Source organism: Aythya ferina, assembly GCF_964211825.1.
Source record: "Aythya ferina genome assembly, chromosome: 4".
Classification (NCBI taxonomy): domain Eukaryota; kingdom Metazoa; phylum Chordata; class Aves; order Anseriformes; family Anatidae; genus Aythya; species Aythya ferina.
In genome coordinates this window covers 12,730,120-12,744,564 of record NC_140300.1, presented here as the reverse complement: position 1 = coordinate 12,744,564, position 14,445 = coordinate 12,730,120, and the positions used below count along the sequence as shown (strand labels likewise).

The window sequence follows — 14,445 nt, the reverse complement described above, 5'->3', positions numbered from 1 at the left end:
CAAGGAGATGGTTTGATTTTCACGGATATTAACACTGAAACAGCTGAGAGAAGAGCTAGTGTTCAGCCAAAGCAGCACAGTGTAATTCTGCATGGCTTTTTGACCAGCTTTTGAATTTGAACCCCTCAGTGACTAGAATATATTAAAAGTACCCTTTCACAGAAAACAGCAAACTGTATTGATAGATCATGTCATTCTGGCTGCAACACATCCCTGCAACACAGATAAAAACATGAGTATGACATTTTCATACTCTTCCAAATGAAGCAAGTTCTCTATGTGTAGCATTCTAATAATTCGTTCATACTTTGTATCAAAATTGTTGGCTCCCTCTTGTGTTAAGAGAAAAGAACAAAAGCAAGTGTTGGACACATCAAGATTGATTAAACCAGCATTGCAGTGACAAAAGCCTGAGAATGAGTCTAAGATATGGTATTTTCCTCATCTGCTCTCCTACACACACACACACACAAAACAAAAGCAGTTTAAATGAAAAATGGAAGCACTCCCTGACTGAAGATGCTTAATAGAAAAGAGGTGGAAAAAATAATTTGCTTGAAGGTTAAAGACAGGCAAGGGTTGCCTCTTTCCTTTTGCACTTTGCTGGCCTGCTAGAAGATTTCTCTAGCTAGAAGATTTCTCTAACTAGAGGATTTTTCAAAGCACAAATGAGGCATACAAGATTTATGTCACTTTCAGGTGTCCCAATTAACAGTAACCATTGGTCAAGCTCCAAAAGGGTGAAGAACCCAGCAGCTGGGAAATAACTGAAGGATAACTAAACACAAAACTTAGCATTTAACACACTACATTCTATAAAATCTGACAAGATCTCTAGCATTTAAAGTTGATGCCTAAACATTAACAAAAAATATTCCTTCTCTATGTGCTGCGCTTGTCTCAAAACTGAAAATTAGAAGAAATATGACCTTTTGGCTACAGGCCATGATACGAGTTGGGAGATCACTAGGGAAACATGGCACTTTATTTACTATGTACATTTCATCCAAAATTCATTTTCAAAGCTGCAAATAGTACACTGCTCTCTTGATGCTCACCCACAGATTTCTCCGAACTCTTACTACACTGCTAGAGTTCAGAAAGCCACCTCAACATCCTAGAAAATTTCCCCAAATATTCTCATGTTAAATGGTACTTTTCCTGTTAGCAACACCACTAAAATAAGAAGCATTAGTAGTAATTTTGAGGTATATTATCTCAGCTTTCATTTGTGATGTATAATATCACAACAGTCTTTTGAAGTCTCAGCTGAGAACTAGAATCCCTGGCAATAGAGGCTGTAGAACATAAGGCATGAGGTACAGCCTTGGGTTCTAGATTGAGAGTGCTCACATCCTCACTTCTTTCAAGCATCACAGACAGATGTCTTCCATAAAAGGAAGTTCAGAAGAGGGAAAAAACAAAGCTTATTGTGATTTACCATATTTTTTAATTGATCTTTGGGGGATGAAAAGCACTTTTGGGTAGTATGACAACCAACTGAAAATAGGAAAAGGATCACCAGTCTTACGTGTTAACTTAAACAAAACCCCATGATACACTTCTGTTTGTCGTCCAACAATTCGGGGGGTTATTCTTGCTTGAAATAAATTTTATTAAGTTATAAGATGTTATATGACAATACATCATACTGAGGCGAAAAGTCTGTGTTTCATTTTCAATTAGCAATCAGAATTCAGTTGCCTAAATATCCTATTGTGTGAGGAGTAAAAGCCTAAATAAAGTACACAGGGCTTGCAGATGGCCAACTATGCTCTCAGCCAGGATGCCTTAAGGCATTTCAGTGGGATAAACAGTAACATTTAGGCAACTGAACTGAGCCCAGAATCCTTACATGTTCCAGAATGTGTTTTTATTTTTTTCTGAAGCCATATCTATCTAACAGGTTCAAACTAAATTTGCAAATATTGCAGGTTATTACAAGATTGCTTTTCCAACTGATGTATGTTTCAAATTTTATCTTTGTAGTTCTCCTGTCAAGAAGGAGAGAAATATTTTGAAGGCTATCTGAAAGGTCTTTTTGAAAGCCGCTTCCAGGAGATTATTCAATAATTAAAAATATTTCATTAAAACACTTTATTTGGGGGGGTGTGGGGTGTGGAGAGGAGAGAATAAAGACTTTATCAAGACACAGAACCCCCTGAAAATTCCAAAAGCTTCCATTAACTGCAAAAACACTGAATTTCTGTTATAGATACTTTCTAATTATTTTTTTTTTCTCTCCCATGTGATAGATTTCCTGGATTGAGCTGCTTACACCAGTTAGATTTTGACTCCCCATTAATCCATGCCTCCTGCTCATTTGCAAATGAAGTTGCTCCACAAAATGTCCAGCATCACTGCTTCTTTTTGCTTGTCCAAAACTAGTTCTCTGCACTGGAAGGCAAAATGATGCAGTGGCCCAACACCAGAAACATGGGCCCAATACCAGAAACATTCTCAAACTGCAGAGCACAGAAAGCAAAGAGCACTCAACGGAAACACCTTCAACTTTTGGTGGTTTCGTTAAGGTCACTTGAAAATCCACTTTACATAACATCTCCTTACTTTAGAGTTTACAGCTGCATTGTCTCTAGGTGCTCTATACTTGCTTCAAATTTCTTGCCAATAACATTAACAGGTGTCTCATCATCCGGAATGTCCTGTCCAAAGGAATGTGCTTTTCTTGATTCCATTTACATACATACCATTAATTTGCAGTGCTGCTTTTGAAGCATTTTGTCCCCAGCTTCTTGTTTAAGATGGTCTAATTCGGACAGAACCTGTATCAAACGAGTTTTGATTTCTTCATATCTTGTTTCAGCAAAGCCAAGTTCCCTGTACCACTTCTGAGCCTAACAGGAAAAAATAAAAAGCAAAATTACTGAGTGCAGTTAGTCAATCGGTGATACCTTTTCACAGTACTGGCTTACAACCATGGACTTGAGTCTGATCTTCATGTCACAAGGTTTAAATTGTTGTTATTTGGTTTAAATAAATGGAATTATACCATAAAATACCATCTTATAACAAGGAATTAGTAAAATAGATTAAATCAAGTTCTATAGAAATGTATTTAAGTGGAGTTATGCAGTATACTAGATTAAAATTGAAGTTGGTTTCTGAATTTGAAGCTACCTGGATGACTCTGAATGAAGCTTAAAAAAAATAATGTGCCAAAGGTGAATGTACTTACAGTTTCAGAGATTATATCTTTGAAAGCCATCAGAGCAAAATGAAAGTAAGATTTTATCATCAAGGGGTAAAACAAATCCTGAAAAATGTCAAAAATGAAAAATACTGTGGTGGAAGAAAGAAGCCTATAGACTTGTGATACCTTTGTATTACTTCTAAGATGAGTTTTCCCTGCTCATACACATTAACTGTCATTTCAGAAAACAACAACAAAAAACACTCAGTAGATACTCTGGCTGCCTAACAGCAAGCTCCCTTCCTCATATGAGGCATCATTTCTGCTCCCTTCTGAATCAAAGGCTTCACATTCTTTTAAATAAACTGAGGAAGTTGTAGTAATAACAAAATGATTAGAAGGACTCAAGTTAATCAAATTTTTAAAATAAAAAAAAAAATAAATTATTTTAAAATAAATCTCTTTGCAGCAAACTGTAAGGTCAGGAGTCAGCCATCAACCCACCATTTCATTCCATCTGCCTCATCTGAAATCAGGGAAGTCACACAGTGGTTGTCGAAGGACATCCATTTTGTACACCCACCATGTGTAATCCTACTGCTCTTTTACATATTCAGTGTAACACTTGTAATTGCCAGTGTTATTCCACAGGCAGTCTAAGCTATGCCTGTTACCATGTGAAACAGCTCCATAAATACAAGCTTGACATAAAGCAATACATTCTGCTTAGATAAGCAAGCACTGGAGATTGTTCAATAAAAACAGGAATGTTAAAGCTAACATATCAGGAAAGGCACAACACAAAAAGCTTCCTCAGTTGGTATTAAAACCTCAGATTTGCTGTACAAAGGCACAGAATTAGCTGTCCATCCAAATAAGAATTTCCATGTAGGTAGTGTTGGACTTTGTGCTTCCTACATAGATGTCAAGACAAGAGGCAGGGTGCTTGCTTTGCTCTCTCACTAGGTATAAAAACCACTTGACTATATCAGTTTTTGTCATTTTGCCTCTTAATCAAAAATTAGTCTGAATTCAGGTTTGCCGTAATTCTCAGTGTTTCTGCTGCTTTCTGTTCTTCATTTCTAGTGAGGGGGAGGAAGCACTCTGCCCAGAAGTGGCTATAGCAGATATTTTTGTTTGGTGTGTCTTTATTAAGCACTCAGCTTCTCTCAAAGTCCACCAAAGGAATGCACCTTCACTTGAAATTCCAGCCAACAATGAATAACTGTGCAATGAATAACTGTGCATCACTCACCTGAAAGATCACAGAGATACGGTTCAGTTCTGCAGATCAGAGACTTCCCCATTTTGTAAAAGCATTAAACACTTGTAGAAAGAACATCCATGTAAGAAAACAAAATATAAAACAAATTTTCTCATGAGAATTACATCAGAGTGGGAGGTTACCTCTTTTTTTGATTTTTCCAATTCCTTTTGCTTTATTTTTAGTTCCTCTTTTGCCTTTTCCACTTGCTCTTTCATCATACTGTAGCTTTCAAATGTGCTGTCCTGGATACACAACAGAAAGACATGACTCCTCTCACCTATACACAATGATGCACGCACACATTTTTACTAAAAAACATACACTTTCATTTTATCTGAATTACTACAAATATTTGCATACAATCAAAATATTAGAGATAAATGTTCCCCTGTTGATCATTCTCAAATAAAGTAACAATTCTGCTTTTAGAACATTGTAATCTTCACAGAATTACACTGCAGTGTAAGATTCATGGTTGCAGAAGAAAAATAAAGATGAGAAACTGAGAATAATTAAAGATCTTGTCTTTACACATATTTCACAAGAATAAAAACAATTTAAAATAGACCCTATCAGAATAAAAACTAGTAAGTGAACATGTACCACTGCAACAGAAATTTGTGGAAATCACTCTACCAGAAGCTTTCACTCTTGCAAGCAAATAAACAAAAAGTTCCCTGAGCCAATGCACTCAAGTATCATTTTTGACTTTTGAAGCTCACTGTAGAACTTTAAAATTCTCTAACACAACATTCAGAAAACAGCTCTCTGGTATTTTGCCTTCTGTTTTAAAGTTAACTGCAGCACCTCAGATCTCCAGCACATGGCAGCTTACAATACCTTCTATATTTCTAAGTTAATTAAGCTTTGTCTTCCGAAGGGTATTTTTTTAAGAAGATCCTGCTCGATAACATTCCTTATTGGTACTACTTACCTCTTTGCTGGGGAAATAGCTGGAGGGGTCTACTCCTTCTTCTTCAGTCTGAGTTATACTACATGATGTTTCAACTTTCTTTGGATTAAGATCACGTTGTTTACTTCTGTTTTCTTCTTTTAGGTTTACTACATTTTCCTTTGTTCCCAAGCATTTTTCTTTTCTCAGATCTTCATAGGTGAAACCCAAAGAAGACACTAATTCTTTTAATTTGTTGTTTTCTAAAATAAGGTTTGCATTTGCTTTTTGAAATTCATTAAATTGTTCTGCAGTTTCTTTCTTGATTCTGTCTATAGTTCTTTTTAGCACACATTTTTCCTCCTGTAAATCAGAAATAGTTTGATAATAGCTGGTTTTGCACTCTTGAAGTTCTGAAACCAAGGCTTGGTATTTGTCTTGTTCACATTTTACTTCTGCCAAACTTCTCAATAAAGTTTCTTTTTCATCTTCTAAAAGAGATATTCTGTGCAAGTTTCTCTCTCTCTCTTGTATTAATTCATTATATTTCACTACATAGTTCTCATTGTCTTGTAATAATTTAGCTATTTCTATGAAGCACCTACTTCTTTCTTCTTTCAAGTCTAACAGCAGCTGTAAATACCTCATTTTCCTTTCACCAAGGGATAAAACACTCTTGGGAAGGTGATTTGATTTAACTCTCAAGGAATCTTTGTCAGAATTCCTATTTTTATCTTCAACATAAGAGAGATTCTTAGAGAAGTTTTCGGCAAAAATTGTTCTTGGGCTCATCCTATTTTCTTCTGATATGTTGTTACATATGTTGTGTATGTCAGCAACTTCATTCTCATTAAGTAAATTTTGAAAAGAAGCAATGTTAGCTTCATCTACTTCTAAAGCATATTGAAAATATGCATTCATCTCCTCTTCCAGGGCACACATCTTCTGAACGTATCTCTCATTCTCCTCTTGTAATAAATTAACCTTTTTAGAGTAATTTTCATTCTCTTGCATCGGTAGAAATATTCTCTGAGAACATGCAGCCACTGCTTTTTTCAATGTATATATTTTCACATTATGCTCATTAACCGCTTCCAGTGGTGACAGATGACAGAAATACTCATAAAAATTGCTTTCTGGCAGGAACTGTTTGCTTACACACATAAGCAAACTCTTTTGCATAGGAGACAGTATTTTTAGCGGATAACTCCCTTCTTGTGACCAAAAACTTTTCTGAGGATATGCATATTGCGCATTTTCAGCAGACATCTTTTGACATGAGAAATTCTTCTCTTTTGATTTATGTAATTTCACGGACTGGTCTTTCTTTTCTTTCAGTCCAACATTCCTGGACGACTTTATTTGGTGAGTTGTTTTCTGAGGTTTCTCTCCTTTCTCTTCCATTTCCATTATGTCTCCTCTATTGCATGTCCTGGTCACATCAGAGATGCAGGTTACTGAGAGGGTTTCTTGTTTCTTCTTTAGTTCAAGACTCCCATTGAAATGATTCTGTAAGTCTTTAAAATCTACAGATATATTGTGGACACCTTCTGGGCTACCTGGTTTGTCTTTAGTGTCCATTACAAGCTTCCCAGGCCAAATCAACATAGTTTTATTCATAACTTCAGAATTTTCCTCAAAAACACAGGTAACTTGTTGTGCTTGGGCTTTCTCAGTCTGCATTTCTTCTTCTTTAACTCTCCTTATAAAGATTCTTTGGTGATACTTTATATCATTAACACCTTTATCCAGACTTTTATTTTTACATTTATTTTTGGGTAGAATTTGTTTGTTTTGCTGATGTTTTTCCAAACAGCATTTTTCTAGAGAGAAAGTGAAATTGTCATTCTCAAAGCAAGGTGAATTTCCATGAAGAACCACAGAAGCTTTTTCAGAAAAACCTTGGTCTGCAACAACATAGAGGCCATCAGAGCAAAAAGTGGTATTTGCCTCACTGAAATCCAAACTCCTCATTTTCTTCACCGTTGTGACAGCTGGTATGTGGTAGCTTTCAGGTTTTAACAAGGTAAGGTAGGGCTTGTCCCTCATCAAAGTTTCAACCACAGAAACAGGGAATATCTTTGCTGGTAGATTAATAGCTTGTTCCTTCATGAGAGAAAAGCATTCTTCATCTTTGGTTTCCTTACATATCTCATCAATAGTTAACTTCTCAGAACAAGGTGGAAGCAGTCTAGCTGCAGGATAGCTTGGGGTATGTCTAAACAAAGTGAAACTATCCTCTAGACCTCCTGGCTTTTTTGTCCCAAGGGTGACCTAGTAATAGCAAACCAGAAATGCTTCATACTGAAAAATATAAGACAAAGTATATCATTCCATATCATTGTAAGTCATTTTTCACTTCATTCATTACATGCTTATTTACAGACAGATGAGAAAAGCATTGCCATAGAAAGAGTTTTCAAACAATCTCAATATTTGAAATAGAATAATGGTACAAATAAGAAGGTACAAATCATTTTCTTAGTGCACACCTTTACCCATCTTGAATAACATCTTTAGTAGAGATGATTTCAGGATACATTTATATCCAACTTTAAATACACCAACTCTTCTTTTTATCTCAAAATTCACAGATTCACTGTGCTCACAAAGATAACAAGAATAGCAGGAACTTTTCGTCTTACCAGTTTGATCTCAGATAAACCAAGTTCTTCAGAAATGTTTGCAAAGGGTCCAGAATTTTGTTCCAAAACTGGTAGAATTTCTTCCCATATCTTCTCTATCTGCTTTAGTCCATCAAAGCTACGTCCTGGTGTTTCTGTTATAGTAAAGCACTGGGTAAGTGTGATGCCACTCACAGATGAAAAACAAACCCCAAAACTTCTGACCAGATATTTTGAACAGAATGCATTTTAGTCAGAGTATGCCCAAGACTACCTGTTCTAGAAAAAGTGCATATCAACTATGATGTGGAGATAAGCACGACATTAATCAAGAAAACATATTTCATAAGAAAACATAAATATTAAGCTCTAAATTTAGAAATATTTGGGAGGCTGTTCCCCACAGTTCTCAAAGCATCTAAAAAGGAAAAATATATCTCATTATAGTGGGTGAAGGAAAACTTGTAGGTTAAACTTAGAGGTTAAACCTAATGGCTAAAATATTCTTTGCAGGTCTGCATTTGCATAAACTGAAATTTGCCATAAAATTCCCATTAATTTCAGTTAGAAGAATTAGCCTGCCAAAATCAGAGCTTTCATGTAATGTTTGGTCTAAAAAAACAAATCTGAAAGCTATACGGCATTCCCAAACACTGTACTTCCATCTAGACATGGGAAATGTCCCCTAAATCCGCAGCTCTGTAGCCTCTGGCAGTTCCAGGATTTCTTGGGAAAGCTCATATCTAAATGCTAGCGTCATTGCTGTGAACAGTCATTCCCTCAGCTTCTCAAGATATAGTTTGCAGATTAGGAGGTTTTTAGAAGGTCTTTTACCTTCTAAATCATGCATGGCACATGAATGAAATCACCTACACTTTTGCTGCACAGAAGTGTAATCAAAAATTACCTTTTGTTTTCATACCGTACTCTTTGGCATGTAGCAGTACAACTGGAGTTTGTGTAGCTCTGCTTCTCAGTGTATCTGATATTACTCCCCATTTCAGATTTTGAACATCGTCCTGGACTGGGTTGCCATTCTTAATGGGAAAAGGAGGAGACAAATAAAAAGCAGACCATAAAAACACAGTGTTTCTTATATGAGAAATAGGCATAAAGATTTCTTTTCCTATTAGCATTTACATTCAAAAGACCCATTATTTAATTTTATATATAATTGCTGCTAGTTCATACAGTTTTCTCATTCCAACATTTTCCAGTAAATGTCATGATTGCTAGACTTCACCCTTTCATACACTACAACTACGTAAGGAAGAAATTTGGGTAATAAGCATGTAATGTGTTGGCACACAGATGGACCACTAGCAGGGCAGAGTCTAACTGATAAGTCCACGAATAAAGAAAAGAAAGTCTAATCAAAGAGAAAATGAGACTAATAGTTTGTTGCCCAGCATACTGCAGGATACAAAGACAATTGTTCCTAGACTGGAAGAGTTCTTTACAAAAAGTAGAATAATTGTTCAGATCAAATTTTTCTTTACAGTTAATACTGTAATTATAGATTTCATATCCTACTCATCTATCTTCACTCTCTGATTGAATTTATATACTGGGACAATTTCTGGTGCAAAGCAGATACTCTTAATGTTTGATACACTGCAGATCATTTCACATCTACCCTGCTCATTTTTAGTGAACAGAATAATCAGGTTTGATTTATCAACAAAAGACATAATTGAGGCTGTAGCCAGAACAACTACAGCACAGAAACCAAGCCAACACAGTCACTTCTGTCTTCCCACACATCAGATGCCAGCAGGAAAAAATCTCATCCCCTCTGGGTTGAGCTGCAGCTTTACAGTTACATACAGATGGAAGTGACTTCAAAGTCTGCCTTTTGCGTCTGCAAAGTCCACTTGATTTTCCACACTATTACCAGAATAATTTTGTGTGAGAATGATTTTGATTTCAACCCAAGCCATATTCTGCATTATATTCATCCATATTCATGCCCAGTTATGACACTGGGTGGCATGATTTAACTGGAAACCACAGTACTTCCAAGATTTCTTCTTTTTCTCAGTAATACTGAAACTAATGTTAGTTCCTTGAAACACACTCATTCTTTGCCTCTATTTTGTCCCAGATATCTTTTCTTTATTTTGGATGGAACCCACAAAGGGTTCCATCAAAAGACGGTTATACAAGAAGGTGTAAAAGATACAATGCTTGAACACCAGGAACATCACAGCACGAAACCCATGCTTTGAATGTCATGTGAAAGCTGTAGAAAGGTGCATCACTTGGTGTTTCTTAACTTTCCTTCATCAAAACTTTGAGTGACCCCCTGATATTCACATCTAGAAATTGCCTGGTAAATAAAGACAGAGGTACATGGTATAAGCTGCTTTTCTGTGCATTTTTCATTCAGGCATAAGCTGTAATCAAGACACTGAAGACAAGATCCTAATACCAATTCTGGAAAGTCACATTTCTAGTGAGATTTATGTGACTGCACCCCTCCATAAGATTAATTTCACCTAGTTTTCAAGAATAATTGATGTGCTTGGCAATTTGAATAACAAAACATTGAGTGAGGAATCTCATACTGTGTGTATTTCACACGGGTCTGCTAAGCCTGCCTTTACAAACTACTTTTTTCCTGGCTGAGGAATAGACAAATGATCCTATTTGCCCTTTCAGTGAAAAATTATATACCAGCAGCTTTCCAGAAAAGTAACAGCATGAAAATCTTTCTTGTATTGCATACAACTCCTCATCTGTATTCCTGGTGATAAAGTATGAAGAGCTTAAATAGGATTTCTCTTGTAACTCTTTTGGTTTGAATACTCCAAGACCAATGTAATGAGATTAGGAAATTCTTTTTTAATAGGTGATACTAAAAGATGAGTTGAGGGGAAATAGCCCTCTTCAGTTTTACAATACAACACCAGAGGTCTCCCTCCTCCTTATATCATAGATACTGAAATGTATTTCCTACTATTTCAAGACACTATTTTCTACAGGAAGAATCCATGTGAATTCAGAGCAGTTCAAAAAAAGGAGGAAAATACAACCAGTAATGCAGACTACACAAGGTTTGATGCTGCTGGTGCTATGTACAGGATTTAAGGAACACAATCAACTGTGCATCAGAACAAAGTATTTAGCATGTATTATAGCATGTTCATTTATACCAAAGGTATAAACTTGGTAAACTCGTAAGACAACATAGCTATAAATGAATAGTTGGAAAATAAAAGATTAGTAAACTTTGTGTAGGAGAAAAAAATAACTTTTTACCATGGTACGGCATAGAATAAAAGAGATTTGGTTCTATTTCTTGAAGACTTTCTGGATTAGTCTTAGGCAATGGCCTGAGAATTAGTCAGCTGATATACCCTGTTCTCACACCTTCACATAACTCAACATTTACTTTCTCCCTTTCTGAATATTCTCAAACAAAGCAATTCTCCACTACTTATTCATTGGCTCTGAAAGCCCTCGACCTGCCTGATTTTAGTTGGGCAGCCTCCTCACAGTGCACTAGTTTGTTGTACCTGTGTATGGCCCACTCCAAGTCTCTAAAAATATCTTAAGCTTGGCTCAGGTGATGTATAAAAATGAGCAATAGCAGTGAGTCCTTCTGCCAAATCGGAGCAGCTAAGTAGAGGTCATCTATGTTCTGCAGAAGAATCTTACCAACCATTTTCTGGTACACACATACATACACACACACAAAATAAATAAATAAAATAAAATAAAATAAAATAAAATAAAATAAAATAAAATAAAATAAAATAAAATAAAATAAAATAAAATAAAATAAAATAAAATAAAATAAAATAAAAGCTCCTGGAACTCACTTCTTTGGGATTATAAAGCCAGAAATGGTACCAAATCACTACTTCTGTTAAGATGTGTTCAAGTACCAGATTAAAATCTTCTTGATTTCTTCTAGGCATGTATGCACAAAGGATCCTCTCTACTTTCTCCCAGTCCTGGAATTATTCAGTGTGATTGTCCTCCTACACTAAGGGGATTTTATTCATGCCCATTACCTCTCAGTTAATTGCAGTTAAAATTGGGATAGTTCTAGGGATATCAGGTCACAATCTGAATGGGATAGCTGAGCATGAGGCTTAACTTATTTCACTTTACTTAACAAATCACCAGACTAAAAATACCCTCTAACTGAGTGCATAAAGAATAAAATCTTTCTTGAGTTCTCTGCATTAAAAGAATTATTTTTTGTCAGCAAAATGAATTGGCAGAGGCTGAATGCCATATTACAGTAAATGCAGAGCTTTCCCATGCAATGCTGGAGTGAACTGAGTGAAGCAAGGAAAACCTATTCAGTGTATTCAGAGCACATCACAATGATGTGGAGCTGCAAACCATCAAATATGTCAACTCACTTCCAGCCATGAATACGGTATCCATCTTCCCTTGTTTTCCATTATCCAGATCTCATAGCCAAGATTTATTTTCAGTTATGCTTTTTTATTTCAGCATCCGAGAATGAATAAGATGCAAAAACTCACCCAACCATATGTGTACTCTTCCTCTGAATGGTGTCCACGAGTCTTAGAAGTTCTCCCAGGTTTTCTTTCAGGTGCCAACTGAGAGTTTTTGCCTTGGGCACATCGCTTTAAAATGTGAGGAAACGAGATTTGTGAAGTGCCCTCAATGTGCACCTAGTAAAAGCAGTGATACAATGAAACTCCAGCTACTGATTCCAGTCGGTGTGAATTAGACACTAAAGTTCTAATACATCAACAGAAATAAAGGAAAGAAATTCAGGAAGGAAAAAGCCTGTTTTGCATCTCCTTTGTATACCTAATGACAAGTATAATCTGAGGTGATACAAAGATAAAAGTTTGTTATACTTCACCTTACATTTACTTACCAGGTCAGCACTACCGTCTCCATTTTCCAATCTCGTAAATTGTGAGTCCTTTTCTTCCTTCTTTTTTAACTTCACCCTACTTTGATCTTTTAAAATCCTGTTTTCATCCAAAAGGTCTTCCACTTGTTTCTGTAGTTTGATTTCAGACAATTTCAGATTATAAACATAATTGCAAGATTCTTCCAATTTTCTCCTGAGAAAGTCTTCAGTGTCCTGGGAGCACTGGAGTTCAGTCAGCAGGTCTGTCTTTTCTCTTCTGTTGTCCTCCCCTTTTTCCTTTAAGAACTTTAGATTTTGCTGAAATGACTCAACATGGCTTTTCGTGATATGCTCCATGTTTTCAATGCAAGTTTTCAATTCCATTACTTCCATTTCAGAAAGTTTATAGCCCTGACTCCCAGTGGATGCTGATTCCACCTTCTGTTGGAGACACTGTGCCATTCCCTCTTCTAACTCAGATGTCAAACAAGCAATATGGGCGTTGAGATCTAACACTTGCTTTTCCAGCCTGGACACCTCTCCCCGCAGGTAACATTCCCTTTCTCTCTGTATTGTTGTTTGTCGCTTCTGCTTTTGCTTGTAGTGCTCAAAATATTCTGACTGGCTTTTTACTTCATCTTCTTTTGTCTTCAGCTGCTCCTGAAGCCAATGTAATTTTTCCTTTTGCTTCTTCTCTGACTTTTCTTGGTTTTCAACCTATAATTTCAGTGATTTGTATGGTTAACATCTCAATACCAGATCTCTTCTTCTCTTACCATTTTTCTTATTTTTTTTTTTCTTAATTTTAATTCTGCCCTTTTTTTCTGTAAACTCAGAAAAGTAGAAATATTCAAAAGCCAGTAAAATCCTGCATTCAGAGCAAACTGAGCTGTTTTATCATTTCACTGAAATATCTCAGAAGGAAAAACAAAGCAAAAAATACAGGAAGTTTCACATTCTTTTGCATGTTTTACAATGCATATTTAAATAAAAAGAAACCTTGGACTGAAATTCATACAACCAGCTCTGAACTATACAATACATCATTGACACTGACACTGATGCAGTACTGAGGTGTTACAGACAGGGAAGCCATGGTTCTTTTGAAGAAAACAGAAGATGCACTTGTAAGAGACCAAGTTTTTTTTTTGCCCTTTGCCCTTCCCCATACCTGTCATCTGTCAGCTCCTTTTATGAGCCGATGGTAAAAGGAGAAAAGAACAGATGACTTTAGAACCTTTTTGAGAAAGACTTTAGTATTTTTGTTTGCACCAAAGTATGCTTAAACATATAGAGGTGAAAGAAGTTAACGAAAGGCAGAGGCAGAAAAGGCTTTCATGATTCACTTGCTGCCCTTGTTTTGAGCAGAGAAACAGCCACCAGTATCGTAGTGCCAATTGCGGCAGCTTTTAAGCAAGACTGAAGGACAGAGACATTGCTGTATTTCTTCAAGCACTTTCTTTGGTCAGTCTTTTTGATTTCTGGTATGTTCCCATCAGAAGTGTTCACCAGCAAGGACAAGAGAGGAGGAACACCAGGCTGAAATGCTATACAAAGTGAAGTAGGTGTGGTTCTTATTTCTGTTTGTTTAACTGCTGATGGGAAGATATAAAAATACAAGCTTCCTGAATCTTGAGAAGTACATTTCACTTTTAATCAAAAAAG

At 36.2% G+C, this 14,445-nt stretch overlaps 1 protein-coding gene across 9 annotated transcripts in view; it reads right to left on the bottom strand.

Annotated features, from left to right (window-relative positions):
* The window catches only part of LOC311436119 (uncharacterized protein C4orf50 homolog), an 81,243-nt gene that overhangs the window by 60,996 nt on the left and 5,802 nt on the right, over positions 1-14,445 (bottom strand). For 7 of the 9 annotated variants that reach the window (XM_084517935.1, XM_084517939.1, XM_084517938.1 and 4 more), the window contains exons 4-11: positions 12,802-13,497; positions 12,437-12,589; positions 8,857-8,971; positions 7,956-8,089; positions 5,353-7,584; positions 4,559-4,660; positions 3,197-3,274; positions 2,709-2,855 (exon numbers count right to left, since the gene is read on the bottom strand). In XM_084517935.1, the coding sequence (XP_084374061.1) occupies positions 2,709-2,855; positions 3,197-3,274; positions 4,559-4,660; positions 5,353-7,584; positions 7,956-8,089; positions 8,857-8,971; positions 12,437-12,589; positions 12,802-13,497 (3,657 nt within the window). Of the gene's footprint in view, positions 1-2,708; positions 2,856-3,196; positions 3,275-4,406; positions 4,478-4,558; positions 4,661-5,352; positions 7,585-7,955; positions 8,090-8,856; positions 8,972-12,436; positions 12,590-12,801; positions 13,498-14,445 lie in introns of those variants that run through there. The other 2 variants (XM_084517942.1, XM_084517943.1) reach the window with 2 other exon arrangements.